The sequence below is a fragment of the Dasypus novemcinctus genome, chromosome 17 (genome assembly GCF_030445035.2).
Source record: "Dasypus novemcinctus isolate mDasNov1 chromosome 17, mDasNov1.1.hap2, whole genome shotgun sequence".
Lineage (NCBI taxonomy): Eukaryota > Metazoa > Chordata > Mammalia > Cingulata > Dasypodidae > Dasypus > Dasypus novemcinctus.
This window is the reverse complement of record NC_080689.1, coordinates 31,632,040-31,656,479: the sequence shown is the minus strand read 5'-3', so window position 1 is coordinate 31,656,479 and position 24,440 is coordinate 31,632,040. Positions and strand designations below refer to the sequence as shown.

General features: G+C 36.8%; 1 protein-coding gene across 4 annotated transcripts in view; it reads left to right on the top strand.

The window, feature by feature from the left end:
- The window catches only part of THADA (THADA armadillo repeat containing), a 383,919-nt gene that overhangs the window by 54,474 nt on the left and 305,005 nt on the right, over positions 1-24,440 (top strand). For all 4 annotated transcript variants that reach the window (XM_012524133.3, XM_058278477.2, XM_071208795.1 and 1 more), the window contains exons 17-22: positions 6,502-6,715; positions 9,108-9,243; positions 9,468-9,604; positions 13,773-13,931; positions 15,310-15,467; positions 21,433-21,542. In XM_012524133.3, coding sequence (XP_012379587.1) covers positions 6,502-6,715; positions 9,108-9,243; positions 9,468-9,604; positions 13,773-13,931; positions 15,310-15,467; positions 21,433-21,542 — 914 coding nt within the window. The remainder of the gene's footprint in view (positions 1-6,501; positions 6,716-9,107; positions 9,244-9,467; positions 9,605-13,772; positions 13,932-15,309; positions 15,468-21,432; positions 21,543-24,440) is intronic.

Here is a 24,440-nt window from a genome sequence, read left to right as displayed (position 1 = left end):
GAGTGGAAATTGTTTCCCTGGCTTCCAGATGGCATTGTAAAATCTGAGTACCTTTTCTGGTTTAAGTCCATACTGGAAGTTGTTCTCCAGTATTCACCTATCCTTGTGGTCTTTAAGTGCCCTGGTGAACAGAAGACTCTCTGGTACTAAGTTGGCTAACTTTTGTACCTTATGGAGCTATTCTTTTTTTTGAGGTACCAGGACCAGGCATTGAACCTGGGACCTCATATGTGGGAGACCGGTGCTCAACCACTGAGCCACATTGGCTCCCTTGTCTGTTTGCTTGTTGTTTTTTTGCTTGTTGTTTGCTCATTGTTTGTTGTTTTGCTCATTGTTTGTTTCATTGTTTAATCATTGTTTGTTTTCTTTCTTTTTTTTTTTTTTAAGATTTATTTTTTATTTAATTCCCCTCCCCTCCCCCGGTTGTCTGTTTTCTGTGTCTTTTTGCTGCATCTTGTTTCTTTGTCCGCTTCTGTTGTCGTCAGCGGCACAGGAAGTGTGGGCGGCACCATTCCTCAGCAGGCTGCTCCTTCCTTCGCACTGGGCGGCTCTCCTTATGGGTGCACTCCTTGCGCGTGGGGCTCCCCTATGCGGGGGACACCCCTGCGTGGCAGGGCACTCCTTGCGCGCATCAGCACTGCGCATGGGCCAGCTCCACGCGGGTCAAGGAGGCCCGGGGCTTGAACCGCGGACCTCCCATGTGGTAGACGGACGCCCTAACCACTGGGCCAAAGTCCATTTCCCCTGTTTGTTTTCTTTAGGAGGCCTTGGAAACCAAAACCAGGACCTTTCCCATATGGGAGGCAGGTGCTCAACTGCTTGAGCCACAACTGTTCCCCTCTTATAGAGTTTAAAGGAAGAGATTTCTTCTAATCTCTCTTTTTTTTTTTTCCTCTTACCATTCATCCCACTGTAGCCTTGTATCTAGCTATGAGTATCTGAAGTGGGGAAGGTATATAATAACATGTATATGAAAGATTTAGTCCTTAAATGAACTATGAAGGACCTTTAGAGAGTTCCTGAATCTCTAGGTTAATACATGTGTTTGGTATATAAGTGCCAACTGTAGAATTTAGGAAATTTAGTATGACACATGACTTGCTAGAGGATTCTGGCCATACTATCTAGTCTACCCTGCAAATTAGTGAAAAGGTCGTAATAATAGGCATTCAAGATTTCAAAATATTAATATGTGTTGTATTTCCAAAGTATGTCTTTGAGTATACCCTGTGTAATTAATTTTTGAATATAATTAACTTCAAAGCATTTTTGAATGCTCTCTAAGGTGCTATATATATATGTGCTTTTTTTAAATAAAAAATTTATTTTATTTATTAACCACCTCCCCTCATTCTTTGAAGTCACTGTCTTTTCCTTAGGAGGCACTGGGAACCAAACCCAGGACCTTCCATGTGGTAGGCAGAAGCCCAATCGTGTGAGCCACATCTGCTTCCCTATACGTGCTTTTAATGTATACATACTTCTATTTATTTAGAATTTTTAAAAATAGAGAATCTGTAGGTTTACCAAAAAATCATGCAAAAACACAGTTTCCATATATACTCCTGTTATTAACCCTTTGCATTAAGAGTGGCACCTTTGCAAATATTATATAATTGTACTATTTATTAACTACAGACCAGAGTTTACATTAGCGTTCACTGTGTTGTATAGCCCTATGACTTTTTGAAAAATTTTTCTGGTAACATATATACAACTTGAAATTTCCCCTTTTATCATCATTCACATATACAAGTCAGTGGTAGCAATAACATTTACAATGTTATGCTACTACCTTCAGCACCATCCATTGCCAGTACCTTTCCATCAACCCAAATAAAAATTCTGTCGCTGTTGGTTGAAGTGTTCAATATGTGTTTGTTAGTTTTTTTTTGGTTTATTGTTTCATTCAAGGCTTCTATTTCCTTATTTGTCTTCTCTCTAGATGCTCTGTCCATTGTGGAATGTGGTGTATTGAAGTATTCTACTATTAATATAGAAGCAGCTACGTGCTTTGTGTATTTTGAGCTCTGCTGTTAAGTGTGTGTACTTATGTTGTTTTTTATTCTTGAGTTGAAACTTTTATCAGTGTTTCGTGACCTTCTTTGTCCCCTAACAGTTTTTGACTGAACATCTGTTTTATCTTCTATTAGTTACTCCAGGAGTTTTTGGTTGTTATTTGCGTGGTTTATTTGTTTCCATCCTTTCACTTTCAATCTGTTAGGGTCTTTGAATTTAAAGTGAGTCTCTTATAACTAGCATATGGTTGGTTCATATGGTTTTTTATTCATCCTACCAATCTCTTCTTTTTGACTGGAGGATATAATATGTTTACATTTAAAGTTAACTACTGATAGTGCAGGCTTTTCTTCTGTCATTTGCTATTTGGTCTTTGTAAGTTATATGTTTTGTGTTTCTTTCATTAGTGCCTACTTTCATATTTATTTGATTTTTTTTGTACATTTTGAGTCCCTTCACATTTCTTCTTTCCATATGTATTTTTCATGTGTTTTCTTTGTGGTTACTGAGGGGGTTACATATAATATCCTAAATCTATAACAATCATATTTGATTTGATACCAACTTAAGCTTTAATAGCATATATTTAAACTGTTCCTATACTCTTTTCTCCCCTACCTTTATGTTCTTTTTGTTACAAATTATGTCTTTACACATTATATGTTCAAGACTATAGATTTAGCTTTACTTTTTTATGCATTTGCATTTTAGAACCTGTAAGAAGTAAAAAGTTATGTTACAATACCAAAAAAATAAAACAGTCCTGATATTTGTAATTACCCATATGGTTATCTTTACCAGAAGTCTTTGTTTCTTTTGCTCCTTTGATACACTCTAGTGTCCTTTGCTTTCTGTCTGAAGACTTCCTGTTAGCATTACTTCTAGGGCAGGCATAGTGTGACACAACTTTTTACTGAGCTTTTGTTTATCTGGGTATGTCTTTTTTTTTTTTTAAAGATTTATTTATTTTTTAAATTTATTTAATTCCCCTCCCCTCCCCCGGTTGTCTGTTTTCTGTGTCTTTTTGCTGCGTCTTGTTTCTTTGTCCGCTTCTGTTGTCTTCAGCGGCATGGGAAGTGTGGGCGGCGCCATTCCCGGGCAGGGGTTCCCTCCTTCGCGCTGGGCGGCTCTCCTCACGGGCGCACTCCTTGCGCGTGGGGCTCCCCTACGCGGGGGACACCCCTGTGTGGCAGGGCACTCCTTGTGCACATCAGCACTGCACATGGGCCAGCTCCACACGGGTTAAGGAGGCCCGGGGCTTGAACCACGGACCTCCCATGTGATAGACGGACGCCCTAACCACTGGGCCAAAGTCTGTTTCCCTATCTGGGTATGTCTTAATCTCATCCTCATTTTAAAAGATTCTTGCAGAATTCAGAACTCTTGGTTGACAGTTATTTTCTTTTGGCACTTCAAATATTTCATGTCACTGCCTTCACATGAGAAATTGGCACTTATTCTTATTGAACTCCCTTGTAAATAACATGTTCCTTTTCTCTTGCCACTTTTAGAACTTTCTCCTTGACCATGGCATTAGACAGTTTGACTTCTATGTGTTTGGGCATGGACCTCTATAAATTTATCCTGTTTGGGGCTTGGTGGGCTTTTTGAATGTGTATATTCATGTTTTTTGTCAAATTTGGGAAGTTTTCTGCCATTATTTCTTTGAATAGTCTTTCTATCCCTTTCTCTCTTTCTGTTCCTTCTGGGACTTCCTACTCTGGATGTTGTCCCACAAGTCTTGTAGGCTCTGTTTGCTTTTTTAAAATTCTCCTCTTTTTCTCCTTCTCAGCCTGAGTCATTTCAATTGTCTTGTCTTTTTTTTTTAATATTTATTTTATTTATTTTCCCCCCCTGCCACTTGCTTGCTGTCTGCTCTCTGTGTCCATTCACTACACGTTCTTCTGTGTCTGCTTGTCTCTCTTTGTTGCATCATCTTGCTGCGCCAGCTTTCCGTGGGCACGGGCCATCAGCTCTCTGTGGTCATGGGCCGTCAGCTCTCTGTGGGCGTGGGCCAGCTTGCCTTGACAAGGAAGCCCTGGGAAGTGAACCCAGGGCTTCCCATATGGTAGACGGGAACCCAGTCGGTTGAGTCACATCTGCTTCCCTGTCTTGTCTTTGAGTTCAGTGATTCTTCTGCCAACTCAAATCTGCCTTATGAAACCCTCGGGCATTTTTCGTCAGTTTTTATGGTCTTCTATTCCAGCATTTCTATTTTGTGCCTTTTTAAAGTCTGTCTCTTTATTGGTATTCTTATATTGTTCATTCATATTTTCCTGATATCCTTTAATCTTTTCTCTGTGTTTTCCCTTATCTCCTTGAACATATTGAGGATCACGTTTTAAAGTGTTTATCCTGTATGTCTAAAGTATGGTTTTCTTTATTGATGGTTTCTAGATTTTTATCTTGTTCATTTGGGTATGCCATCATCTTCTCTTCCTCTTGAAATTTTTTGTTGCTTCTGTACATTTTAGTATTTTAAAGTGTTAAGTCTGGGATTTAGTCTTTGAGCTGTTTGTTCCCTAAGTTTGTATCCAGCTTGTGAAATGACAGTATTTCCTTGAGTACCAGGAAGTAACAAAAACAAATCAATACAGATTTGCTCTGCACTGGGTAGTGCTCGCCTTTAGTGTTTATCCCTTCCATGAAGAAGATCAGTCTGAGGAAAATGGGAAGGGCAAGGTCCTCTCATCTTTCACTGTCCTAAACTTGTGCTTACTAGTGGCCTTAGGATCCCCGCTCCCCCACCGCCATCCCCCACACTAGAATATAAATGTCCCCTCTCCTTGTGGAAGACTTTCTCTCCCTTCTGGGTGTTCTGCTGTATGACTTAAAGAAAGTAATCCTTTACTCCACCTGCCAGGCTACTTTGACTTAACTGTTTCTTACACTGCTTTAATCTGTTTGCAAGGTGCTTCTGCTGGCAGGGCAAATTTTGGGAGGGTGGTCAGTCTTTCAGGCAGTCTGTCACCTGGTAGAGTGACCTGGACTTACAGGCACCCCAGTATATGGGTAGGGATTACCCTGCTCTCCCAGGAACAGGACCCGGGCCCACAGTGGGAGTGCAGGCTGGCCTACACCCCGAAGGATGGAGTGGAGGAGGGGCTAACACGGCCTCCCTGAGTTCCTTCTACAGTATTTAAAGCTGCATTGTCTCTTTTGGCCCTTGCCCAGTTACTACAACCATTTAGCTGTTTTCTGGAGTTTTGAGAAAGATACGTCTGCCTCGTTGTTCAGCGATTCTGTGGGGAACAGCACCCTGGAGTGTCTCATGCTGCCCCCTTGGTCTCCTAGAGCCTCTTCTCTATATGTTTTTCACGGCCTATCTTCCTAATATGACTTTGCTACTCACCTGTTTTACTGCCTTTCTCTTTTGAAGAGCTATATATCCTGGGTCTTTCTATCATATTTTGGTTGATCTAAAGTGATAGAAGAAAGTTATTTAGACTTCAGAAGTTATTTATTGTATTTATTATTCATTGCTTATTAAAGAAATTAAGGGACTTATTAAGGTCTTAGATACTCAATTGCTTCCTTCTAATATTTACTTAGATTTGAGCTGTAGGCCACTATTTTTATGTTTTTGAGGTCATAGAAAATTAAACATATGAAACAGCAAATAATTTAAATTGAAATAAACTGCTGTTTAAATCAGTAATTTGATGTCATTTTGAAATTATAAAGCATTATTAAATATTAGCATACCTATAATCAACTTTCAAATTAAGTTTATAATGTTTTTTTTCCTGGTGCTAAACATTGTTGGGATTATCCTTGTGAAAATGAGAATATTATTGTGCAATTGGACTCCCAGTTCCAGTGTGATGAACACACAGCTTATCATCCATGGAGCTAGACTATGACCCTCAACCTGTTCTCAGCCCAGTGCCTTTCCATGAATGTTTTAGTGAACTTTACTTTATTCTGTTCTCTTTAGAAGAGACTGTGTGAGTTGATGTTCATATGAAATACAGGTGTGGGTGCACTGATGCAGAATTTCCCACATATCATGTACATGGCACTTCACCAGGAACAGCTTCCCAGTGAATTTGTATATTTCCCCACTGTACTGGCTGTATGGTAGGGAGAACGGCGAAAGTATGACAGCCAGATCAAACATAAACCCCAATAGATACAAAAAATTAGTGCTCTCTGTAAAAATAATGACGATGATCTGACTGTTGTCACAGCGGCATTTCTATAGGGAAATACGCACTTTTGCTTGAAGAAAGAGATACTTTTAAAAAAGAGCTTTATCATTGTTAAATTTCCCAATTGAAATCATTTTCAAGGCCCTTTTCACTAGAAAGAGTAATAATTGTTAATTACTATAATAAAAACTCTTAACATATATTCAGGGAGAAAGGAAATTAATGTTAATATTGGCTTAACAGTTATATGACAGGCTCTTTTAAGAAATATGTTATTCTTTCAAACTAAGGAAATATTTCAGTGACAGTTATCAACTGTGCTGTGTTCCAGGATCCAGAGAAACTTCAAGGCTTATTCCAGGCAGCATTGGAGCTCAGCATAAGCACCAAACCATATGACTGTGTAACAGCTTCCTACCTACTGAACTTCTTAATCTGCCAGGATGCTCTATCATCATTCCTGTCCACCTACCTAAAAACGCAGCCAGTTGCATATGGAGATGGAGATAAGTCTTGTGCTGTGGTGGAAAGTAACACATTAATGGGTTTGTATTGAGTAAATGATCTTTTGCTTTTACTTATCAAAACTGTATACTTTGTTCTCTTACTATTCATGTGGTAAGTGGTAATATCTAATGATTAAACATTTGCTTTTTCATTTAATATTTACCAGTATGTAAGAATGTCATGAATTTCTCTTTTGCAACTAAATATTTTTACTCAGCTATAATTTTTATATAACATTTGTTTCTGAAGAGGATTCATTTTAAATAAGTAGATGTATAAATGTACATTGGTAAAACAAATTTTTAAAGAGGACCTCTTTCTCTACCAAAAGTATAGTTATTTTCTGTAAAAATTTTACTGTGATTAATAGGGATCATCTGCATTATTTCTGTATAGAGCAGAGTTTCTTGACCTTTTGGGGTTTATGTTTTAACTGGCTTTCATAACCCTGCCTTCCACCCTTTCCGCAGAGCCAGTTCTAAAACCCAGGTCTGAATAGGTATAGAGCTAGTGAATTTCAACAGAGTTCTTTTGTGTCTTTTTTGGAGTGTGGGGCGGGAGGAGTTCAGGTATAGAAAGAGTTGAAAATTCTCTCCAAGATGGTAGAAGTGGCCATGAAAAAAGAAAACCAGGAATGGGAAAAAAGGAGAAGACAGTGGGTAGTTCTGGTGGAACGTGGCCATAGACTGGTGGTAGAGCTGTGACACAGAAAAAGAAGCTTGCTCACTGGAGTTGCTGCAGGGACTAGATTTGCAAAGAGGCCCTAGATAAAGCACTTAGATGATGTCTGCTATTGGGGTGATCCAGGAATGCATGCTTCACATCAAGGCATACAAATTTAAAACATTTTAAAACTTTGAAAGTGTTACAAACTTATTTCAATCATACAAAAGAATATTTAAACATATAAAAGGTTTTGATACTAGCAAACTTTATGAGTTTATTCACAAGCTGGCTGTTCCCAGCTGGCTTAAGGAGAACATCATGCATGCATCCCTTATCACAACTCCCACACCCAAGGTTACTAGCTCAATTTTGTATCAATTCTTCATTTTGTTTTTCGTTATAGTTTTACCATCTGTGTGCATATCATTAAACAGTATGTTATTTAGTTTTGAATGACTTTGGCTTTTGCGTAAATGTATTGTACTATATGTTTATACAAATTCATCACAATTTATTAGTCTAGTCTTCCATTGGTGGACTTTTTTCCCCCAAATAAATAAATAAAACAATGTGAACATTCTCGTACATATCTTCTGAGGCACATAACTAATAGTTTTCCTATGGTAAACACAAAGTTGGAATAGCCTGGCAATAAAGTATGTATGTCTTCAACTTTAGTAAATGATGCTAAATAGGCTTTCAGATTACACTCCCACCACAAATTATGAGAGTTGCATTCTTGACTTAATCATCACAGGTTGCTATTGTCAGGTTTTTATCAAGTGGCAGAATATTTTGTTTAATATTTTTTAATTTTTTTTAATTTTTAATTTTTTTTATTATTGATTCTGTAAAAATATTACATTAAAAAAAATATATATGAGGACCCATTCAACCCCACCACCCCCACCCCAGCAATACTCATTCCCATCATCATGACACATCCATTGCATTTGGTAAGTACATCTCTGGGCACCTCTGCACCTCATGGTCAATGGTCCACATCATGACCCATACTCTCCCCCATTCCATCCAGTGGGCCCTGTGAGGATTTACAATGTCCGGTGATTGCCTCTGAAGCACCATCCAGTGCAGCTCCAAGTCCCAAAGACGCCTCCACATCTCGTCTCTTCCTGCCATTCCCCATACCCATTAGAAGTGGCAGAATATAAAATTGTATCTTATGGTGGTGTCATCTCACCTTTTCTGGTTACTAATATGATTGAACATCTTTTCATATGTTTAGAAGCCATTCATTTTTTCCCTGCTGTGAAATGCCTGTTGATGTTCTTTGTTCATTTTTCTGTTGGGTTGTCTTTTTCTCATCAATTAGGAGTTCTTTATAGATTATGAATATTAATAATTTATTGATTATATATAATTTCAAAATTTAAAATATAACCCCTTCCTTCTGGGAAAAAGTTCCCCCAAAAGAAACAGCTAAATAGCACATGCCACATGGGTGGGGGGTTTGAGATCCCAGGTCGTTTATGTCTAGGAGGAATGATTGGTTCACTGAGTGAATGCGGTAAATGGATTCATGGAGTTTTGGAAAGACACTCAGTTCTGCCTTTTAGGACACCAGGTATTAACTAGAAATGGATAGCAGGCTGAATAATCTTGAAAGTTCTCTTTTTGTTTCAAAATCTTCAGTATAGTAGTTCAAATGAATTGGGTGTTTTGATGGGAGCTGTTTTGCTGTTCCTAAATTTATAATTGTGTTTTTAAGGGGCATTACTGCAGCTTTGTTTTTGGTTTTTCTAGTCATCAAATGTTTGTTGGAAAATCTTGAGCAAGAGGTATCTCAGGCTGAAAATTCTTTGCTTCAGGCAGCAGCCTCATTTCCAATGTATGGGCGAATCCACTGTGTGACAGGAGCCCTGCAGAAGTTGTCCTTAAGGTAAGTATATCCACAGCTGTCTGTATCCTGTGTTTATTGCCTTAAAGGTGATTGAAAACTAGTCTTAAAATTTTACATAATATATGAACATATCGGTATCAAATATTTCATAGATCGCTCAATTTTGAAACACAAATTCTCTCAACTTCTTTTATCTGTTAATTTTCATTTTAAAAAATTGATTTTTGCTTTTAGTATAAATTTGCCTAACATCCTTGTTGCAGCAACCTGCAATTGGTGAGTGAGTGGAGACCTGTGGTGGAGAAGCTTCTTTTGATGTCCTACAAGGTCTCTGCTGTGGTGTCCCCGGTCATTCAGAGCTCCTCCCCAGAAGGCCTCATCCCAATGGACACCGATACAGGTCAGCAAACAAAGATGGTTTGTGTGCTATGGTTTGCTGGTTGTATCTTTTCTGTTTTAAAAGTTTTTAAAATTTTAAATCATTCCTTTTGTGCTATTTAAAACGCAGTTGTTGGGGGGGGAAGCAGGAAGTATCATTATTATTATTAGTAGTAATAGTAGTATTTCTGCCTTGTCAATAATAATTCGTACCTATTAAAAAGTAACCAGACAATGAGCAAGGGGTAAGTTGGGTTTTATGATACTGTTCAGAACACAACCTACCAGGTTGTTGGTGGGACCAGGGGAGCAGGCAGTATAAATTAGTGAAGTGTGCAATTAGTGGAATTCAGTTAGAACAGGCAACTTGTTAGGAATCTAGAATAGGTAAAGACCATTTATACAGAGACCAGTTAATGAAAAGAAAAAGATACTCAGCATGCCCCAATTTAACTTGTAAATTTTCCTTGTCCTTCCAACCCCTGTCTCTTTGTGAATAATCCCATGAAAGATCTATTTATGCAAGTCAGCTTTCGTCTGCTTGATATCTCTCCCTTGCTCCTTATATCCAGCCTGTCTCCAAATTCAGTCCATGTTACCCCTTAAATATCTCCCAGATCTCTTTGTTTTGTCTGCATTTTCTCATCTTACTCCAGCCTCTCATCTTGTTTGGACTACTTCCACTAGCCTCTTGTTTCCCTGCATCCACTCTTTATCTCCTTCCATTTCCTTCTTACTGCATGCAAAGTCATCTTTTCTAATCGTATTATTTATCATGTTACGCATAATCTTTACTTACCCCTGTATACTACCCATCCATCCTCCAACTTTGTTTAAAATACTTAAGAGCGCTTAAAACAGTTCTTGTTATAGTTTGCCTCCTGCTACCTCTCCAGCCTCATGTCTTACCATTCTCCCCTTCCCATGGAACTTTCCTTCATGCAAGTTTTATAATTTCACCAGGATTCTTTCTATGTTTGCTCTCTTGTGCTCAGTATAGTGCTGGTGGAAGTAGGTACACAATGAATATTTGTTGATAATGAATAAATAAATGAACGAGAAATTCCTGTCAGGATAGGGAACAAAGCTCAGTGCCTGGGATTCCCTAGGTGGCATATTCTTATATTACAACTGACTATAGGGAATTGGCATGAATTAAGGAAAGACATAAATATACACATCCAAGATGCTCAGTGAACTTCAAATAGGATAAACCAAAATAAACCTGCACTGTGCCATGTTATAATCAAGCTGTCATATGCCAAAGATAAAGAGAGAACTCTGAAAGTCTCAAGAGAGAAGCAACGTGTCACATACAAGTAATCCTTAATACGTTTGTGCATTTCTCATTGGAAACCAGGGAGGCAAAAAGGCAGTGGGAAACATACTTAAAGTGCTGGAAGCCAAAAAATTGCCAAGCAAAAATTCTGTTTCAGACAAAACTGCCTTTCAAAAACGAGGGAGGAATTAAGATGATCCCAGAAAAACAAAACCTTAGACGGTTTATCACCACTAGACCAGCCCTACATGAAATGCTAGAGGGAGTTCTGCAGGTTAAGAACTCTATAGACAATTGGCTGAAGGCACATGAGGAAGTTAAGATCTCCAGTAAAGATAATGACATGCATAAATATAAATACCAGTACTAATGTATTTTTTATTTGTAACTCTACTTTTTACTTCTTAAAGGATCTAAAAGGCAAATGCATAAAATATAATGATAAAAGTTCTGGACTCATAATGTGTAAATATGTAAAGTGTGAAAAGCGCTACTTAAAGGTGGGGGGACTGAGGGATGTAGGAACATAGTTTATGTATGTTATTGAAGCTACATTGGTATCAAAGCAAATTAGATTGTTTTAGATTTATGATGTTAAATTTAAGCCCCATGGTGGTCACAAAGAAAGTATCAGAAGATGCAGAATCATAGAGACAGAAATTAGAATGCAGGTTACCAGGGATGAGTGTAAGGGCAATGGAGAGTTAATGCAAAATGAGGGTAGGATTTCTGTTTGGGGTGAAGGGAACGTTATAGTAATGGATGGTGGTGAGGGTACTGTAACATTGTGAATGTGATTGATCTCACCAAATGGTATATGTGGGAGGTGTTGATGGGAAGATTTATTCTATGTATATGTGTCCACCATTTAAAATGAATGAAAGAAGAGAATCTAAAGAGATAATCCCATTTAAATACAATACCTGATACTGGATACATCTAAGAATGGAGGAGAAAAGGCTCAAAAGGACATTATTGGAATATATGAAAAAATTGGAATATAGAAATGTAAGCTTTATTAACTTTAAATTTCTTGAACTTGATTACTGCCCCTGAAGTGATTATATAAGTGAATATTCTTGTTTGTAGAAAATGTAGGGGAAGTGGACTTGGCCCAATGGATAGGGAGTCCACCTACCACATGGGAGGTCTGCAGTTCAAACCCCAGGCCTCCTTGATCCGTGTGGAGCTGGCTCATACACAGCGGTGATGCGCGCAAGGAGTGCCCTGCCACGCAGGTGTGTCCCCCTGCATAGGGGAGCCCTACACACAAAGAGTGCGCCCTATAAGGAAAGCCGCACAGGGCGAAAAAAAGTGCAGCCTGCCCAGGAGTGGCGCTGCACACACGGAGAGCTGACACAACAAGGTGACGCACCAAAAAGAAACACAGATTCCTGGTGCCGCTGATAAGGATAGAAGCGGTCACAGAAGAACACACAGCGAATGGACACAGAGAGCAGACAACTGAGGGGGTGGGGGGCAGGGGAGAGAAATAAAATAAATTATAAAAAAAAAATAAGAAAATGCACATGAAAGTATTATGTGTTCAAGGAGTATGATGCAAGGAGCCTGCTCTCAAGTATTCAGAAAGATAGACAGGCAGATAGATAGGAAGGAAGGGAGGGAGGGAGGGAGGAAGGAAGGAAAATTAGAAAGGAAGGAAGGAAGAACAGAAGATAAGGAAGGAAGGATATGGCAAGTTTAGGAAAACGTTAAAATTGGTGGTAGTAGGTATTGGGGGTTTGGAGGTAATGTTGGAGTTCTCTGTATGGGGTTGTATTATTTTTGCAACTGTCCTTTAAGTTTGAAATTATTTCAAAATAAAAAAAAAATGACAGGGTTTTTGAAATGTTCTTGCTCTTTTTTTGTCTTAGTCATCTCATGGTTTCTTTTTGGGTCAGTTTTCCTTTACCATTATTGTCAAAGTTCATTTCTTTCTGGCACAGTTTCAGGGAAGCAGCAAAGGAACGTAAGATGCTGGTCGAATCATCACAATTGTGGTTTGGATCTTTGTATTTCCCTTAGTACGTAAAATATAAGTATATATATAATAGGTATACAATAAATATCTGTTCTTTGAATTGTTAATTGGTTGCAGAAAACTACCTGTTACTTTTTTTTTTTTTTAATTGCACCTAGCTCCTTATTTCCCAGAGGTCCATTCATTCTGTCCACCACTGTTACTGAACTTCTGCCATGAGCCAGTTTCTGGCCTAGGCACTGGCAATTTAGCATGAACAGACAAAATTATTGCATTCATGGAGCTTACATTTCTTAATCTAGTGAGTGCTTAGAGAATAAGGAAGTTTAATATAATACTAAGACTGTAAAACATACTTAGGAAGTGGTATGGTACATAATACATTTCAATGCCAATATGGGGTCTTTATGATATTCCTGGGCTTTATTGGATGGTGGTGATTGTTAGTGAGTTGTTTTTCCTTTTTTGGTGTGTGGAGGTGGGTCCTTTTAACTTTTTTACCTTTAAACCTTGATAATTTATGTTTTAGATAGTGAAATGATCTCTTAAAAAGATACACTGAAGTTTAGTGCTCTTCTCCTTTATAACAGCCCTGCGTTTTTCAGGTTACACTAAGCAAAGCAGTGTAGATGAGATGGCAGCCTTTGTCCTAGGGAGATATTGCAGTGGTGGTTTTTTGGCAGATCTTCAACCTAAATTGTCATACTTTTTAAAAGTATACCCAAACTTTATGAATCCTCTATATAAATTATATATATATATATATATATATATATATATATATATATACACACACACACACACACACACACTATATAATTGTAATTATCAGGTACTGAAAATTATAAAATTTGAGGGTAAGTACCCCCAAGGGAAATCTGCATATGATGTAGAACTGAAATTTCATACACTCTTATTTCTCTCCCTCAGAGTCAGCAAGCCGCTTACAGGTGATTTTGAATGAGATTCAGCCACGAGATACTAATGATTACTTTAGTCAAACCAAGATATTGAAAGAGCATGATAGCTTTGATTTGGAAGACTTGAATGCTAGTGTGCCAAGTATTGATTCTTCTACAGAAATTAGAGGTATAAAATCAATGTTTAAATGATAAATAAAATGTAATAAATGCCCTTTTTATAGTAAATTAGAAACTGCAGATCTGAGTGAAGTATCTCTTGCAAATAAAGTTTTCTAAACGGTACACTGCCCTACTAGAGCATATAAGATGCTACAATAAAAAGCTCTTGAGTGCTAAAACCTACCTTGACAGCCCAGATGATGCAACAGCAGTGATGCCTGATGAATCTGGGTTGGGCAATAGTTGACTTCTCCTAGCAATGTGGCTCATTGTTGTTTGCTGTGGGATTCCTTTGAATCATTTAAATTCTTACTTTTAAGATACATAGATCACCAAATAAAGGAAATGAACCTTATTACTCCATAAGATGTGAGCTGATCTGTTATAAACCAAGCCTCAAGAAATTTGTGTTCTTCTTCTACTACCTGGTTTTATCATTAGTTGTTGTTATGTGATCTTCTGTATGTAATGCTGTAAAAAGCCATCAGAAACCGTAATTTCTTAGCAATTTAATCAATATTCTTCGACATTGTCCACTAGATGGGGATATTGCCTTGTAGAAATATCACTTTTTTTTTTTAATTACACAAAATAACAAATATATGCTCATTGGAATAGTTTCAAACAATACAGAGGGTAAATATGAATTAGAAACAAAATAAAGTCTTCCTGTATTTCCTCCCCAACTTACTTCTTCCCTCTGTAGTATATTCTTTCTGTTCTAGTTTATGTAATCATGTGTATGTACATTTATGCTTTTATTTAGTGGGTTTGATAAAGAGCACAAGTGAGGTTATAATGTAAATATCACTTTAAGTTGCTTTTAATTTAATAGTAGATCTTGAATTTTTTTTTTGATGTCAGTTCTAAAATACTCCTAAACTAAAAGAAGACTATTGACCATTGGATTAAAATATATTTTGAGTAAGAATTTGTATTTTCCTTTAACTTTAAAAATCCTGTCCTAGTCCTTTATTGCTTTAATAGTCACCCTCTCTAAAATAGATAATGAAGCATAGTTATTGTAGTTACATTTTCTGGATGATGAAGACTGTCAGAGAGTTTAAATTTCATTAATTTGTGATCAGTAGACTTAAGTTTTGAAACAATATTTTATTTTAATATACTATTTTCAAAACATTTAAATTTTTAAATTTGTTTTGAAAATAATATATTAAAAAATACCTATCATGATTCCTCCTCATAGCACATTTTCAACAAAGGTTAGTTATTTTCTCCTGTATAAATATAGCATGACAAATTGGTTTGTTCAAAAGTAGATTATTTGGGAAATTATGAACAAGCTTGTTCTAAGAAACCTGAGGTGTGAGTAATCAGTAATGTCTTGTGTTGCAATACATCTTTCTTTTTTTTTTTTTTTAAAGGTAAAGAGGGAAAAACATGTGATGTAACTGCTCAGATGGTGCTGGTATGTTGTTGGAGAAGTATGAAGGAAATTGCTTTACTTTTAGGCACTTTGTGCCAGCTACTACCCATGCAGTCTGTGCAAGAATCTTCTGATGGATTATTGACAATGGAACAGGTAGGGTAGATGTTTATTCCACTTGGTGTAATTTCTGGTCAAAGCATAAATCATAAGCTTTTCTTTATAACCCAACTTAAAGAAATTTTTTAAAATTTTTCTTGAAGAAAATACTGAGAAAGTCATTTGAAGAAAGTTCATGGTAGTTTAGTTAGTTAGATCTTGCAATACATTTCAAAACTATGGCATTTTTAGAAATAGTTTTATTTTCCTAACTAAGGTATATAAGTAAATACACATTTTACTTAAACTTCAATATTGTCATCTTAATGTTTGTTTCTATTTTTTTAAATATTCATAAATTTAAATTTTAACCAAAATTATCTATTTTGTAAAACTCCACAAACCTCTTAAATTTTGCAAGGAAAAAAAAAGTAACCTATTGGTTGCTTCTGAATTTCATGTTTCCCACTAGCTTGATAATAAAGTTGTAGTCACTTTGGCTGACTTTTATTTTAAGACCACAGAGTTAGTTCACCAGCTGGGACTGTTCAAGTGACTTGACTGCAGTGTTTACAAGAAATTAGCTTACCACAAGCATTTCATTTGGAAACATTTTAGATTTATTAGATTTCTGTTTTTAATTGATTCCCTTTTCCTTTCCATATGGTTTCAACAAATCCATTTCCCACCATTTCCCAGCAAGGATATTTAACATGTACTTTCATTTTTAACCTTTTTGAAATAAAGATATGCTTTTTCCTTGGATGTTACAACATTGAAGAACAAAATGAATATTTTAATATGCTGATAACTCATCATTTCTATAAGAGCCATGTGACTAGTGCCATGGAAATAATGCTAATATTTTTATTCTCACACTTTCTGAGGCTCATGTGCTTCCATCTGGTTAACAGCTGGGCTTGTAATGTTGCAAGGCCTGAGATGGAGAAAGGCAAAGGAGAACAGTACACTGCCGGCATCATTATGTTCCTTATTCTCTTCCAAATCAAATAGGCGTCAGTGTCCTACAGTTACTTGTAGTCATTGCTGGTGACTGGCTATAGTGCCAATGCCAACATCTTTGCCTGAGGAATCCAGCTATGATTAATGATTATTTCAGTGATGTTCACCATCTTGCTAAGAAGTAAACATGTGCTAACTCAAGTCCCTTGACTTCTCAACTTTTCTTTCCAAGGACAAATTAAAATACCTAGTTTTTGGAGTTTGCTGGATAGTATTTAAAAAAATTAAGGGAAGCATATTTTGCTTTCACTGTAACTGAGAAAGGCCTGTGTTACCTGAGAAAGATATGAAATAATTTTGCCTTGATACCTTTAATACAGCATCTGAATCTTAGGAATTTTATTTGTGTGGCATGAATATGTTAAGATTGGGGATTAATAAAAGATAAAAGATGTTTGTTAAAAAAAACTAAGCAAGCAACAACAAAAAGAGATTTTATATGGGCCAGAGAAAGAGATTTATATGAGCCAGAGAGCTCTTCTACTGGACGCTGTTTATCTGTGAAATAATAGTTTACATTCTAATGAGGTCCTGTCCTTCTTCCATGTTGCAGTTCATGGGGTACCCTCACATGCATGGGTTTGAGAAGGAACTGACAATCAAGTAAGCATTCTAGAATATGTGGGATAGCAGTGATCTAACGTTAAACCCTGCTTTCCATGGCAAACTTTATTTGTGGTCTCACTGACTTTAAAGAAATGCCTCAATTTAGGAGGATTTAGTCTATGTAAATTTAAAGTTATCAAGAAATTTGTGCCATTTACATTACTTTTAATATTTATATTGCTTTTAAAATAAGATTCCATTTTAAATTAAAAGTACATCCATGTACTTAAAACTTTTAAGAGTTAAAAATAAAATAAGAGAGAAGAAATATCCTTTACGTGGGAATGGCTGGGTCATGCCTAAGGTGTACCCTTCCTTCCAAGGGAAGGGCATAGGTAGTTGCTTGGTCAATGCTAGATCTGCTCTGCATCTAGTGGTAGAGCTCAGAATTCAAAAGCAAACACCATGTGTGAGTGTGAATCCAACAGCCCTGCAGAGACCAAGGCAGGTGAAGTGACTCTCAGGCAGACTGTTGCCCACCGTGGGAGAAAATATGGAACTTAGATTTCTTCTTCTCAGGAGTAAGAATAATTACTGTGATCTCTCCTATTCTTTCAGTGGATGGAGGACTCTGTTCCACACATCCGTATAGTCTAAGATACTGGTGTTCAGCCTGATGTTTCTCTTACTCTACACTTAACCATCACTCTTGAAAAAGTAGTAGGTTCTATCATAATTTGAAATTTGAAGACTTGAATGTAGAAGATAGGAAAGATTTCTTTTGTAGCCTAATTCCTTTAAGCCCACTCTGATTGTATGGCCCTTTGTTAAAGGGGTGGCCATTTAAATCCTGTGTGTGTTAGTGTAGTTTATAACAGGCTGGCAGGTGGTAAGATTACAATTTGGAGATTTCTGTTGCTGTACAAGGAGAAGAACTTATTTAATGATACTCAGTTTCAGTGATATATTAGAACTGGAAGAATCACGGAGATGATAGTATCCATATCCCTTATTCAAGAAGAAATTGAAGCCCCTGGATGTTATCTGGTTTGCTCAAGATCACAAAGCTGGTATGCGACAGCTTTGGTACAAGAATCCAGTTCTCCTTCCCAGCCTGTCTTCTGATGTAGCACAGCACTGCCTGCTCTGTTCTGGCCTGTTCATTTAATTACTCTTTTAAGTTCAATTTGGAATACCTATCCAAATTTTTGCAAGCAGCAGGATAGTAAGGCAACTTGCTAGTGAACTTTTTAGCAAATAATCCATTTCCCTACATCACTTCTTGTGAAACAGTGCATTCATATTGGCTTCACCAAGATGAAAATGTATTCATTCAGAGGCACGTCTGACTTTCCTCCTGTTCTGTAATCACATAATGAAAACTTCTTTCATAATGTCGCTGTATAAGAGGTAGAGATAAAACCAGCTTTGAGGGATGTAAATTGAGACCATCGAGTATGCAGTGCACACAACTTTATCTTACAACTTCCTGACGGGTGCGTGTCTAGGTTTCAAGCTTGATGTTTTGCTGATGTAAAGCTTTTGCTTGATAACTTTTGTTGGACCTCTTTCCATGGGATATCTGATACCCCATGCTTATAGATTTTTTAAAAAACAACTTCCTCTACCTAGAGTATCAATTTATATGTTATATATTTCTATTGATATTTGTAAAAAAAATATTTTGGATAGGGTCATTAATATCTGCTTTACTTTCCTGGTAATTATTGCCACAAAAATTGCATCACTAAAAATAATAGCCAGCTATTAAAAATAAACTGTTTCTTACTTTGACTTTAGATTCCATTGTAACTTTCATGGTGTACATGGCTAAATAGGTTTGAACATTCCCTCGGTGTCTTTTGTTACTATTTTAGATTTTCTGTAATGGACTATAAGTTGAATGTACATTTATTTGCATTCATGGCTTGAAGAAATTGCCTTTTGAATATTTTATTTTGTCAAAGTTTTATTTTATTAGAAATTATGAATTAGTATTCATTGAATCGTACTGAATGCATTTTTAAGCTTTGGAATGAAGTTGAGCATGTAACTACATCATTTAATCACATATTTATTGACTGCCTTACTACACGGCTATTGTGGAGATATAAAGAAGTTTAATGTGTGGTTCTTTGACCTCAAAGGGTTTAAAAAATCTAACAAGACAGAAATACATTTTAAAAAGTCAAAATGGCAAATGGTTAAGAATTTGCTAGAAAGCACAGAGTAAACATTCTGGTAAGATGTCTGAATATCAGAAAATTATCACCGTTGTTGTTATTGTGTAGGAGAACAATGTTGGGTTTTGAAGTATCCCAGTTATTAGTAAAAATCATTATGGAAGAGAATGTACAGTTTAAAACATCAATTTCTTACTGAAATATAAACTTTAAAAAAATACCCCATTTAACCAATGTTCTCTTCTATCTACCTTAGCTCTAAGCTGTTAAGCCTTTACTAGAGTGCTAAAGAAATACCTATTTTCTGATTAACAGGAATTTTATACTCCCTTTAAAGGGAAAAATGCAGAATAGCCATGGTTTATTAGGAGATTATTATATGCAAAAGGAAATGAGGAAAACCTTTCTATATCTCACTTTTGCCTTAGAACCTCATACTAAGGTCAGAATTACCCAAAGCTGAGGTCCGCCCTAGAGAAGACCACCCACTGATCACACTCTGAAGTCTTTGATTTTCTTATATGCTTTTTGGCTTAGGCCCCCTTTGAATGGAGTTAGGAGAAAGGAAGCAGTGACAGTCTGAGCTTAGCTTATGTAGTAGACTTATGTAGTATCATGAATATTTTCCTGAAGCATGTTTTAATATATATGTTAACAGTGAGAAAAAAAATTAAGCAAGTTGGAGAAACCCCATCTTTGTGGCTTAAAACACCCTCTTAGAAGCCTTCCTTCGTCTTTCTAGTAATAGAAATGATGATCATAGCAAGTTAGCCAGCTAGTATTGTTTCTAATCGCCACTTTGTAGAATTATTGAGGTTCACGTTTATCTTGGTGGGTTGAATTTAGATTTAAGTTTTAGTAATTCTGTTTGAAATATAATCTGGAATTACCGTATTGAAGGTAAAATGATAAGGTTACTTTGACTGTGGCATTTGACAATTAGTGTATGTGACTTTTTAGAAATATTAAAAATTAGGTGTATCAACCGATCTTTACAGGAAAATTAAATGTCATGCTTTGGGATATTAAAATGTTAGAATTTCAATATATGTGGCTTTTCTTGTTTTTTGTTGGTCTCTTATCTGATTTTTGTTCCTCAGTTTATCACTCATCTCTGATCAGATATTCTTTGAGTATAGACTATTTCTTTAATTTTTCACTAGCTGGACCTCAGAGCTCAGTATTGAGCTAAATTGGATTATAGGTTATAGGTCTGTTCCGAGTGTTTAGAATTAACTCATTTACTACAATAACCTATGAGGTAAGTAGTTTACAGATGAGAAAACTTAGACACTTGTCCTTGTCACATTTGACTACTTCTAGTACTTTGTATCACTTCTAATGTGTGTAGTCTAATCTAGTCACTGTGCTGAGGTTTAAGTAAGCATATCTAAGACACCCTGGGATACCTTACCTTTTCACTATATGGAGATCTGCTGGGAAGACCCGAATTGAGAGACAGCTGACTATAGCTTTGGTCCTGGGTTTTATACAAAACCTGAACATTCTAAAGCTGATAGTAACCAAATATAATGGTAGAAGTATACCATCAGCCCAAACAGCTTAACAGTTTATTTCGTACAAAATCCTAATCACCAGCTAATTGTCAGTCATGTTGTCTTTAAAATAAATTGTCATATTTGTTATTCATCTAATCATGCATGAGAAAGGCTATATGTAGGAAAGCAATTGAATGGCGTTGTGGCACATTCCATGGGTCTCACTCTAAGTGAAGCCTGTTAGTTTTTCAGGAGGCCCTTTGTACTAAATCTTGTAGTCCCATTAACATTTGCTTATCTCTAAAAGGTAATTAATTATTTTGCCTAGGTATATAAGGTATATCTCCTTGTGTGATTGGCCGATGTAGTTGGCTGACTTGGCTAACAAAAAGTACACAATGAGGTTTGTGAACCTGGTGAAGGAGATAGCTCTAACCTAGCGGTTAAAGATGCCCAACTCTGGGGCCAGACTGCCTGGGTTTGTATCCTGGTTCCATTGATCACTTGCTGAATGAATTTGGAGAAGTTACTTAGCTTTTTCGGGCCTCAGTTTCCCCATCTGTAGAGTGGAGATAATAATAGTACTTCCTTTATGGGATTATTTTGAGGGTTAAGTTGAGGGTTAAATGAGATGTAAAAATGCTTAAAATGATACTTATTACATAGTAAGTGCTAAATGAATGCACATCTAGAACTGGGTTCCAAACAATATTGCTGATATAAATAAACCTGTAAATGTAAAGCATCAACTAAACATTTTTTTTTTTAAAGGTAAAAGACATGGGAGATTACTTTAAACAACAGCTTTTACAATCCAGGCACAGAGGAGCATTTGAACTAGCTTACACTGGCTTTGTGAAACTCACTGAAGTATTAAACAGGTAAAACAAAACAAATATCCCTTTGTGTAAGTTTTTTAAAGGCTAAATGTACAAGCCATGTGCTTGAAGTAGAATTTAGTTATGTCTTTTGAAGTTTGAAAGCCTAAGACTGAGTTGGCTCCAAAACTCTTAGAAGAAATTGTTTTCTTAGGTTTCATTGTATGAATTACTGCAGATGATTGAGCGAAATGTCCAAACTAAGCTACTCTCTCATTGAAAGGTGATTTGAAGCAAATGCAATAATGTTGCTAAAAATAGCTTTGAAATTACTCTTTCTTTTCATTGAATGAAATGAATGTTTTGTCTGCTTGAAAATTTTTACTTGGTATTTGATAAAACAAGCTCTCCAGCCTTTTTGGATTTGTGTATATTACAGAGAAACACTTAGATTTTGTGTTTTCCTTCATAATTTTATCTTATAGAATATCTTAAAAGAACAGTAAGTAGAACAAAAAAATTTAAGTAAATAAACAAAATTCTCCCATTCCTGCCTGGAGAAAAATAAGTAGGTTTCATATTTTTACTAAATGTATTTTTTTTCTTATATAGGTGCTGATAATTTCATTCATTTGTGTGATAGTTTTCCTCCAAATCGCTTGTGAGGAAACCTTAAATTACTTAATGACTAAGTGTTCATGGCAAGTGTTCTCTAAATAAAAGGTAGTATTTTCCAGGAAAACATTTCCATTGCCTGGAAACTTTTTGAAATGAAGCAGAATTCTGCCAGCCTTGTAGTCTCAGCAAACATTTTATTTTAGGCTGTTAAGACATTTACCCCTTGAATATTTTTGAAACACTTTTTTCTTGCTCCTGGTAAAAACATTTATAAAACATTTTGGCAGTTCTGGGCTATACAGAATGTCTTTAAATGATACTAAAAACATGCCCCTGACATTAAATTACTGATCTTGAAAATATTTTGTCTTTTCAATTCTTTGTTTCCAGTATATATTTGACTTGTGAATATATATAACACATTCCTTTCCTCCAAATCATTTAGCAAATATATATTGGACACTGCCTGTGTGCTTAGTACTGGAGGATAGAGAACTTCTTTATAAGACATGGCTCCTGTTCTTGAAGAGCTTATGGTTTAGTTGGTGAAATAAGCAGTGAGGAAATTAAAAATATTTAGCAAAGCATATGTCATGGGGACTGACTGGTCAGAATAGACACTGACTGTCAACACCCAGCATCACTGTATGTACGGTTGTATGTTGCTTGCATACCAGCCTAGAAAGTAAGACTTGAACTAGGTAAACAATCCAGTAGAACTGATTGTCAAATCTTGGGTAAAATTTACAAATTTTATAGGAATAGCAGAGTGAGAGAAACCAACAGTATTAGGCTAATAGGGCTTCGTGGAGGAGTTAGAATTTGTGCTTATGTGTGAATAAGATTTACGTAGATAGAAGGAGAAAGGAAGACTTTTTTTTTTTCCAAGAGAATCATTGTGAAAGGATATTTAGAGAATAGAATCAGCATGTCATGTTGTTAGGTGAGTAAGCTGAAGTTACTGCAGTGAGGGCATGGTGAATAAGTAGGAAGTACTATACAACTGGATAGGGAAACGGACTTTGGCCCAGTGGTTAGGGCGTCCGTCTACCACATGGGAGGTCCGCGGTTCAAGCCCCGGGCCTCCTTGACCCATGTGGAGCTGGCCCATACGCAGTGCTGATGAGCGCAAGGAGTGCTGTGCCACACGGGTGTCCCCCGCGTAGGGGAGCCCCACGCGCAAGGAGTGCACCCATATGGAGAGCCGCCCAGAGCGAAGGAGGGAGCAGCCTGCCGAGGAATGGCGCCGCCCACACTTCCCGTGCCGCTGATGACAACAGAAGTGGACAGAGAAACAAGACGCAGCAAAAAGACACAGAAAACAGACAACCGGGGGAGGGGAGGGGAATTAAATAAATAAAAATAAATCTTTAAAAAAACAAAAAACAAAAAACAACTGGATAGATGGAGGCCAGACCAGGGAGTACCTTGAAAGCAGATTTACTGTAGTAGAGATGGAGAGAGGCATCAAACATTTTTGATCTGAAATAGAGCATAAAAGGCATTATAGATAGGGGAATAACAATCTATAAAATAAGATCTTAGTTCTGTTTGCATACCTTCTATTTATTGGTTGAGAGGTTGTATAAAAGTTAATTTCCTTATCCTCCTATATCTTCATCTCTAAAAGTAAGAAAAAGAATGTTTTAATGACAGATCCCTCTGGCTTTGTAATATGGGTCAAATGAAATGGTTATTCATGAAAACTCTTTTTACATTATAAACTGTCCTATAAATGTAGAGCATTATGAGATTGCGGTTGATTGTGAGCTTGGTATGTAAAAGTAGTTTTTAAGTTGGAAGTGTTTGGTTATGTAGATTGGGATGATAGATTGTAGGGAGGGGAGCCTGGAGTCTGTTTTAGCAATCTAGATCTGAGGCGATGAGAGAATGGAGAGAAAGAAGTGGCATCTCAGTTAACATTTGGCCCCACAAAGTGACAACTCCAAACTTAACCTATTAACTGCTTAGATGAAAAGCCATGGACATATTTTATTATATTTTGTGATTTGGTATGTTAATTAGGGCAGGGCTTAGCTGGGAGTCTTCTCAGGGTGTTTACTGAGGTTGAGTGATAGCAGTCACCTGGGAGATGAACTATTCAAAAGGGTCCAAGACAGCTTCACTCACATTTCTGGTATCTTAGTGGGGATGGCTAGAAGGCTAGGCCTAGCTGGGACTGTAAATTGGAGTCCTAATTGAAGCCCTTCCAGCATGGCAGTCTCAGGGTAGTTGAACTTCTCACATGGCAGTTGGCTTCCCCAGAAAAATATTCCAAGAGAACAAGGCAGAAGCTGCATCCTCTTTTCTGACCCAGCCTCAGAAGTCTCATAGAATTGCTTC